General features: G+C 44.8%; 1 protein-coding gene across 1 annotated transcript in view; it reads left to right on the top strand.

Moving 5' to 3' along the window:
* Positions 1-2,367: 2,367 nt before the first annotated feature.
* LOC122550429 (uncharacterized) overlaps positions 2,368-9,675 on the top strand; it is a 60,633-nt gene continuing 53,325 nt past the window's right edge. Inside the window, exons 1-2 of the mRNA XM_043691156.2 lie at positions 2,368-2,490; positions 5,229-5,630. Of these exons, the coding sequence (XP_043547091.2) occupies positions 2,368-2,490; positions 5,229-5,630 (525 nt within the window). The remainder of the gene's footprint in view (positions 2,491-5,228; positions 5,631-9,675) is intronic.

Raw genomic sequence — 9,675 nt, 5'->3', positions numbered from 1 at the left:
GACCACAACAAAACGACGGTTGGAGGAAGAACGCCTCATCTTCCGGCTAGGAACGCTCCAACCACAAGGGATGAACTCGGATTTCACCAGTTTCCTCATTTCCCCTCCCCCCACCCTGTCTCAGTCAAATCCATCAAATTCAGCACCGCCTTCCTAACCTGCAATCTTCTTCCCGACCTCTCCGCCCCCACCCCAGTCTGACCTATCACCCTCACCTTGACCTCTTTCCACCTATCACATTTCTGACGCCCCTCCCCCAAGTCCCTCATCCCTACCTTTTATCTTAGCCTGCTGGACAAACGTTCCTCATTCCTGAAGAAGGGCTTATGCCCGAAACGTCGATTCTCCTGTTCCCTGGATGCTGCCTGACCTGCTGCGCTTTTCCAGCAACACATTTCCTGCACAGGATATAGCCCAAGGAGAAACTGATTAGGTCTTGGTAAAGGTGCAGTTCTGGATCTGGAACATGGAAAATTTTCAAGGATCCATTAAGATTGGGCAAATTAAGTATTTTTAAAAGGAATGTTGTAAGTTGTTTTATTGAGAAAGTTATTGTGTTTTCTATTCATTTGCAGGGTGTGGGTGTTATTAGCTGGCCAGTATTTATTGCCTAGCCCTAGTTGCCCTTGAGAAGGTGGTGGTGAGCTGCCTCCTGGAACTGCTGCAGTCCACCTGCTATGGATTGATCCACAATGGCACTAGGGAGGGAATTCCAGGATGTTGACTCAGCGATGGTGAAGGAGCAGGGATATATTTCCAAGTCAGGATGGTCTATGGCTTGGTATTCCCATGTATCTGCTGCCCTTATCCTTCTAGGTGGAAGTGGTCGTGGTTTTGAAAGATGCTGTCTGAAGAGCTTTGGTGAATTTCTGCAGTGCATTATAGATAGTACACACTGCAGAAATGTCGGTATCAGTGATGGAGACAGTGGATGTTTGTGAAATTGTTTTAGAAGTGTTGTGGACTGTTGGGTGCAATTCATTAAAACTGTTGAAATACGAGTAGAGTTTTCTCTACTTATGATTAGAGTAATATGAGTAGAGAATAGAAAAATATGAGTAGAGTAAGAATCCTCCTCATTGACGACACTTCATCCTTCAACACTATTATCCCCTCGAGACTGGTTACTAAACTTAGTGATCTCAAACTAAACCCCACTCTCTGCAACTGGATCCTCAGTTTCCTGACCCACAGGCCACAATCGGTGAAGACTGGGGACAATATTTCATCCTCACTAACACTCAACACTGGAGCCCCCCAGGGGTGGGTACTCAGCCCCCTACTGTACTCACTGTATATCCATGACTGTGTTGCCAAATACCAGACTAATGCCTTTTACAAGTTCACTGATGACACCACCATAGTCGGTTGAATCTCATATGGCGACAAAATAGACTACAGACGGGAGGTGGAAGACCTGGAAAAATGGTGCGCTGAGAGCAACCTAGCTCTCAATGCCGGCAAAACCAAGGAACTCATTATGGTCTTTCAGTGGGATGTTACTCATGTCCCCCTACACATTAACAGCATGTGGTGGAACGAGTGGAGAGTGGTCATCAACAACAAGCTTTCTTGGACTCTTCATGTGGATGAACTGGTTACAAAGGCCCAACAACGTCTCTTCTTCCTCAGGCAGCTGAGGAAATTTGGCATGACGGTGAATACCCTTGCCAACTTTTATAGGTGTACCATCGAGAGCATTCTGTCTGGATGTATCACAACCTGGTATGGCAACTGTACCATTCAAGATCGGAAACGGCTACAGAGAGAGGTGAATGCTGCCCAGACAATCACAAAGGCCTACCTCCCATCTATAGAATCCATCTACCAGGCCCGCTGTCATGGAAAGGCTGTCAGCATTCTTAAAGATCCATCCCACCCTGGCAATGTTTATCTACATCCTCAGCCATTGAGGATAAGGTACAGAAGCCTGAACACACACACACCAGCCAGTTTTGAAACAGGTTCTGCCCTATTGTTGTTAGAATACTGTACCTGTGGTTTTGTTTACCTATTATTTACTTATCTATGCTATTTAACTGTTTGATCTGCCTGTGTTGCTTGCAAGACAAAGCTTTTCACTGTGCCTTGGTACACGTGACAATAAATTCAATTCAATTCAATTCAATTCAATTTACATAAGACTATATGCTTCTTCCCCACTGTTATCAGACTTGTAAACGGAACTCTTAGAGTTGATCTATTCCTGCACTTTCTCTGTAGGTGTAATATGTATTCTTTTCTATTAACCTGATGAACTTATGTGAGGTTTGATTTGTCTGAATAACACGCAATTCAATAATTTTCACTGTATCTCGGTACATGTGACAATAATAAATCAAATAAATCAGGACAATTCACGAACCAATGGATCAGACTATTGAATGTGACATTGGAAGTTATGGTGAAGAAGGTCCAGGAAAGGAACATTATGTATCTGCAGTGGCTAAAGGAACTCACATGAACTCAGCATGCTCTCCTGAAGCAGCGGTAACTCTGCTAGTCTCACGTTCTCCTCCTGTCTGTCATCCAGATCCTGAGGGACCATTCGCAAGAAACCCAAAACTAACACACACCTTTCTTTCTCATGATAAGTAGCACAACACTAACCTCATTTCTCAGAGAATTTTCAAGAATAAATGTTGCTTGAATGTTGGTGAAGTTTTAATGAAAAATCCCAAATTGTCCCCAAAGTGATTTCAGAGATACTGACTGAAGACAAAATGGCAGCAATCACAGCGGGTCACGCAGCATCCATGGAGAGAGAGCAAGCTAACGTTTCAAGTCTCAATGACTCTTCATCAGAGCTGACATGAAGTGTGGAGGGGGCAACATTTATGCAATTAATGTGGGGTGGAGTGCTGGGGGAGAAAGGATGTTGGCAGTACAGATTAAGTGATCGGAATGTTAGAATGGCAGAACAATGGTGTGTCTACTTGACAGACTGGAAAGGACAGTCCCACTGGAGTGGAGGGGGGGGGGGGAGGGCGAGAGGATATGATGACAAAAGAATGCAATAAATAAATGAAAGGGGATGGGCATGAGTTCACAATCTGAAGGCATTGAACTTGGTATTAAGTCCAGAAGGTTGTAAAGTGCCTAGTCTGAAGATGTTGTTCCTTCAGCTTGGGCTCTGATTTACTGGATCATGGCAGCATGCCGAGGACAGACAAGCAGGCATGTGAGCAGGATGCTGTGTTAAAATGACCGGCTACAGGAAAGCTGGGGTCATGCTTGTGCGTGGACTGGAGGTGTTCTGCAAAGTGGTCACCCAGTCTGCATTTGGTTTCTCCAATGTAAAGTAGGCCACATTGCATGCAGCAAATGCAAAACACAATATTGGAGGAGGTATGTGTGAAATGCTGCTTCACCTGGAAAGACTGTTTAGGCCTTGGATGGAGGAGGTAAATGGGCAAATCTTGCACCTTCTATGGTTACATGGTGTGGGATTTAGGTAAAGCAGTGTTACTTCTGCAATCATAATTGTTTATGCAAGGTAAATGAACGCACACCAGTGTATAATTGTTTCAGCCAAGAGCTGAGTTAACAAGAAACTATGTGAAGGAAATATATAATTGTTTTTGTATTAGCTAAAATGTGCATGCAAGAATGAAAAGTGTCTGCAAATAATGGTAGATGTTACAGAGAAATAGATAAGGTGCTGTGAGGGGAGGGGATTAAGCTAGATATGCCTGTACAAACAGTAGTTATAAGCATCTGTTTCCCGCTTCTACAAAAACGAGAACAAACCACAATAAAGAGGTCATAAGATCATAACAAGTAAGGGAAACAGATGGTAGTGAAGGAGGATATACCTAACAATGGACCATGGCAGGATATGGTCAAACAGACTTGTGAGGCCAGAAATAAGCATTTTGTCACAGACAAGGCCGGATAAGGCAAGAGATGAACAAGAGTATGGGCGCCGGTCTTAGAGGAGTGGGAGATGTAAACAGGGGAGGAGGAATGGGAGGAGGGAAGCAAAAAAAATTACATAAATATTGTGTACTAGTTGAATTCAGTGTGTGTGTCCCTGCCTTGTGGACAGTGGACACAACACCCCTCTTGCAAGAGCGTAATAAACGATGCTACTGATTCAGATCTTGTCTCAGACTGAAATTATTGAAGTGCATGAGCTTCATTTCTCACACATGGGAAGGTGCCGTGGGAACAAGGGTTGGTGATAGTGGTCATAGAATGGACTAGGAGTATTATTATTGGTAGTATTACCATTTTGGTGCAATATTTGGAAACTGGTTTAAAATATGAAGTTGCACTATGGCTCACTGGATTGGCTATGCTAAAATGCCCAGTTACAAGGACTGCTTGGTGGAGGGGGGGGGGTTGCTGGGTAGGATGCTGCTTGGAATGTCAGAGTGGATTCAATAGACTAAATGGCCTACTTCCATGCTGCAGGGATTCTGTGATTCTTTGTGCTGAAATGGGGAAAGCCCACGCTACCTTCTAACTCAGTGGGTCGAAATAATTTTGCAAAATGTGGATCATGCCTGGCATCAGGTCCACAAACTGTGCGAAGGCTGACACTTACCTACTGCCACACCTTTGAACTTTCGTTTCATGCAAGTGAAAGCAAACTTTCGCAAACATGGATTGAACTTTTTCCCAATTGCCCTGTTATCCCAGCTCTGCTGCAGTGACCCTCCCTCCCTAGTCCCACAAGGCGTCTGATGGTCCGCTTTGCAGCATCCTCGGGAGGGCGTGGCCGGTGGCACCTGTCAATGGGCGTCACACCATGGCGCCAACCATTAGATAGGAAAGGTGGGGGGGGGAGGGGTGCAGTCTGAGAAACGTCCCAACATTTATTTTGAAAAATCGGGAAATAAACACAGCACCCGGAGCACCAAAGTGAATTGTGATGAATGTGTCTGAAGCGTGGCATTGTTTCCTGTCGCCTTTGTGAACACAGTTGACATGTATTCCGTGGCTCACATTGCCCCTCACCCCCTGGTCCCGGGGGTGTTTTGAGCCGCTGTGACTAAACAGTGAGCCTAAGGTGATGTGAGCTCAGGGCGGAGGGAGGTGCCACGGGCATGGTGGCTATGTCGTTATTGTTAGCATCGGCTCCCGGGGTTGAGGCTGATAAGTGTTTTATCTGCGTGTTCTTTGAAAGAAGAAAAAGCATAGATAGTTGGTTTAGTTTGTTATTTGTTAGTTGCACATAGGTTGTAAGGTTTTATCGGTGACATCGAAGTCTTTCCTGAGGTCAGCGGGTGCGCTGGCCCGCGGCCTACCCAGCCGCCATGTGGCTGCAGCTACTCGAGTTGTTTGGCCAGGAACCGGCTCCTGAATCTTCCACGTGGTCATGGTGGTGGCAGTCTTGGTGGGGGACGGGGTCGTGGACGTCGTGGTGGCGTACCGAACCGCCGCCCAAATCTCACTTCACCATCTTCAGCGAAGTCGTCGTCGACCTGGTGTCGCTGCTGTGGACCACCAACCTGGGCATCGTGACCTCGGTGTGCGCCGGCCTGGCGGTGTCCGTCTGCCTCCTGGCGCTGCTCACCGTCCACCTCAGCAGGTACATCCGATCGAGGAAAGGCAAGATGAGCAGCAGCACCACCGTCTCCATGAAGTCCGCAAAATCGACAACTCCTCACTCTCAGTGCCGCAAGGTGCGTGCCCTCCTCGGGGGGGGGGAATGGTTCTGATTTCATTTAGTTAGCAACCAAACCGTCCACGTGAATGGGTTACCACCTCCTGATTACATCAAGGGAAGGGGGGGGGGGGGGCGAGAGTACTACAGCTTGGGAGGGGATGTGTTGGCCTTGGGGGTGGGGCAGTGAAGGGGGTTTACAGGAATGATACCTGATTTCCAGGAGTTAAGGGAAGAGATTACACAAATTAGTCCCGTTTTTATCTTGAACTTGGAAGGCTTCGGGGTGAGCTGGTGGAAGTCTTCAAGGATTTCAAGGTGAGGGGGCACATTTCTGAGTTGAGCGAGGTTAAAAAAAAACATTGAGGGACGGAGAAGGTGTTGCACTGTGGGATGAACATCTGAGGAAGTGGTGGATGGGGGTACATTTATGATGTTTAAAAGACATTTGGATAGGTACATGAATAGGAAAGGTTTGTAGGGACAGGAGCAGGTAGGTTAGAAAACAGGATAGATAAACCATTTCGACTGGTTGGGGATTCTAGAACTATGAGGCATAGTCTGAAAATTACACATTGTTATAGTAGGAAGCACCTTTGTAGACAAAGGGTGATAGATATTTGGAATTTTGTACCACTGATGGCAGTAGATGCTACATTACTTGTTAATTTTAAATCTGAGATCAATAATTGTTTTGTATTGAAGAATATGGCATTAGTCCACAGAACAACCAAGATCTTATTGAATGGTGGAACAGGCTCAAGGGAATTAATGACTTTGTCTTGTTCCTGTGTTCCTATCCATGGAGAGAAAGCAGAGTTAACAACATTTTAGGTCCAGTGACCCCATCTTCAGAATGTCTTCAAACAACCCCTCCCAAAAGAAATGCATAAAATGCAACTAAATCAGCCCCAGTACCATGAGTTGGTGTGGACAACTGGTGAAGCCTTAACTCCAGGCAACTGCCCTCCACCTTGCCTGATGCTGCCAGACCTGCTGAGTTTCTCCATCATTTTCTGTTTTTGTTTCAGATTTCCAGCACCTGTCAGTGCTTGTTTAACTTCATCTTGTCCATTTCATCTTCTCATTGAGTCTGCCCTCCACATTCCAGCCACCAATCGACTGTTATAATCACAGTTTTTATGTGGCTGGTCCAGACCAGTGGTCTTCTGGGATGTGATAGTGGGGAATTCAGCAGTAGAAATGATGATGAACGTCAAGAGACATTCTTGGATTCTCTCTTGTTTGGAACGATCATTGCCTGGCACATGTGTGGATTAATTTGAATGCTTACTTGCCCTTACTGCATAGGCTGGGGCTATTTTCCCTGGAGCTTGGAGGCTGAGGAGTGACCTTAAAGAAGTTTATAAAATCATGAAGGGCATGGATAGGGTGAGTAGCCAAAGTCTTTTCCCTAGGGTAGGTGAGTCCAAAACTAGGGGGCATAGCTTTAAGGTGAGAGGGGAAAGATTTAAAAGGGACCTGGGGGGGGGGACCTTTTTTTTTCAAGCAGAGAGTGGTGCATGAATGGAATGAGCTGCCAGAGGAAGTGGTGGAGGCTGGCACAATTACAACATTTAAAAGGCATTTGGATGGGTAAATGAATAGGAAGGGTTTGGAGGGACATGGCCCAAATGCTGGCAAATGGGGTTACATTAATTTAGGATATCTGGTCGGCATGGACAAGTTGGACCAAAAGGTCTGTTTCCATGCTGGACATCTCTGACTGTAAATGGTCACTGACTGCTTCAGTAATTGAGATGTCATGGATGGTGTTTAACATTTTGCAATTACCAGTGGACATTGTCACCTCTGACCTTATAATGGCGAGAAGATTATCTTAATTGAGAAGAACTAGATATAGGATCAGTCAGGGTAGAGATTAAAAATAGTAAAGAGTAGTTTATTGTCCCCACCCCTAAGAGTACCTACACTGTGTAAAATGGGGTATACGAGATTAATTCATGGGAAGTTTTAGAAAAATGCTGCAATCATCATGGATTATTTTAATAAGAGTTTAGATGAATCAGACTGGCAAAAGTATGCTGGAAAATGTTTATTGGGTGTATCTGTGGGAAGAAAGCAAAATTAATATTTTAAGTTTGGTGATTCTTCACCAGAACCCTAATGAGGCTAGGATTGATTAATGTCCTTTGTAGTAAAGAGAACATTCGGCAATAATGATTACATTGTGTTTGAGGGTGCGAGAAGTACAGGTCCAATACTAATATATTAAACTTAAAACATAATAAGACAGTTGGCTTAAGTGATTTAGGAAAATAGGTTAAGATAGGAAAGGATGTTAAAGCTAGTATCAGATTGGAAGAAAAATCATACAGTACTGTGTATAGATCAGTAGAATTTCAGGAAGTCTTGACAGATTTTAGGATTTGGAGATGCTGGTGTTGGACTGGGGTGTACAAAGTTAAAAATCACACAACACCAGGTTATAATCCAGCAGGTTTAATTGGAAGCACACTAACTTTTGGAGCGCCGCTCCTTCATCTGGTGATTTTAGGAACTAGCAATAAATGGTGAAAGAAATTAGAGTATGAGAGAAAACTAATTAGGAAGAATGCAAGAGTTTCTGACAGTAGTTAGGAGAATAAAGTAATCAAAATGAGTGTTTGTCCTTTTAGAAAGAGACTGGAGAAACAATTTTGGGAAAGAAATGGCACAAGCAGTGAACAAATATTGTGTCTGCCTTCATTGTTGAAGACATATGGGCGGCACGGTGGCACAGTGGTTAGCACTTGCTGCCTCACAGCGCCAGAGACCCGGGTTCAATTCCCGCCTCAGGCGACTGACTGTGTGGAGTTTGCACATTCTCCCCGTGTCTGCGTGGGTTTCCTCCGGGTGCTCCGGTTTCCTCCCACATTCCAAAAAAAATGTGCAGGTCAGGTGAATTGGCCAGGCTAAATTGCCCCTAGTGTTAGGTAAGGGGTAAATGTAGGGGTATGGGTGGGTTGCGCTTCGGCGGGTCGGTGTGGACTTGTTGGGCCGAAGGGCCTGTTTCCACACTGTAACGTAATCTAATCTAACGTAATCTAATCTAAATATAAGGATGCTTTCCTTAATTGGTCAGTGCATTGAGTGGAGGAGTTGCGATGTCATTTTGTGGTTCTAAAGGATATTGATTAAGCCAGTTCTGAAATCCTGCTTTCAGTCCTGGTCTCCCTGCTATTGGAATGGTATTGTAAAACTTGAAAGGGTTCAGAAAAAATGTGCAAGGCTGTTGTTGGACTTGGAGGGTTTGAACTGTGGGGAGAGGCTGAATAGGCTGGGGCTTTTTTTTTCCCTGGAGCATTGGACGCTGAGAGATGATTAGATTACATTACAGTGTGGAAACAGGCCCTTGGGCCCAACAAGTCCACACCGACCCGCCGAAGCGCAATCCACCCATACCCCTACATTTACCCCTTACCTAAACCTTATAGAGGTTTGTAAAATCATGAGGGGCAAGGATAAGGTGAACAGCCATGGTCTTTTTCCCATGTTAGGTGGGTCCAAAATAGAGAGGATAGGTTTAAGGTGTGATGGAAAAGATTTAAAAGGGATCTGAGGGGCAATGTTTTCAAGCTGAATGTGCTAGGTATATGGAATAAGCTGCCAGAGGAAATATGGAAGCTGGTACAATTACAACATTTTAAAGGCATAATTGGGTACATGGTTAGGAAAGGTTTAGAAGGATCTGGGCCAAGTGTTAGCAAATAAGACTAGATTAATTTAGGCTACCTGGTCGGCATGGACGAATTGGACCAAAGGGTCTATTTCTGTGCTGTACATCTCTGACTTAACAAAAGAGTTGAAAATTAAAATTAAAAATGGAAGTGAAAGCGCTGAACCTGGAAAAGAAAACCATCACTAGGGAAAAGGCGCTTGGAAGACTTTGAATCTAAAGCCAAAACATCTCCTTCCCTCCAATGGCCCACATCCTAAGGTCTTAAGGAAGTTGCAAAGATAGTAGATGTGTTGGTTGTGAGCTTCTGAAATTCCCTCTGTTCTGTCAGTGTTCCAGTTGTTAGGTTCTTTTCCTGAGGTTTCGTACACACCAACTTCTGCAA

This window comes from Chiloscyllium plagiosum, unplaced genomic scaffold (genome assembly GCF_037043375.1).
Source record: "Chiloscyllium plagiosum isolate Xiang-an unplaced genomic scaffold, Cpla_swu_hap1 HiC_scaffold_6, whole genome shotgun sequence".
NCBI lineage: Eukaryota > Metazoa > Chordata > Chondrichthyes > Orectolobiformes > Hemiscylliidae > Chiloscyllium > Chiloscyllium plagiosum.
This window is presented reverse-complemented; position numbering and strand designations above follow the sequence as displayed.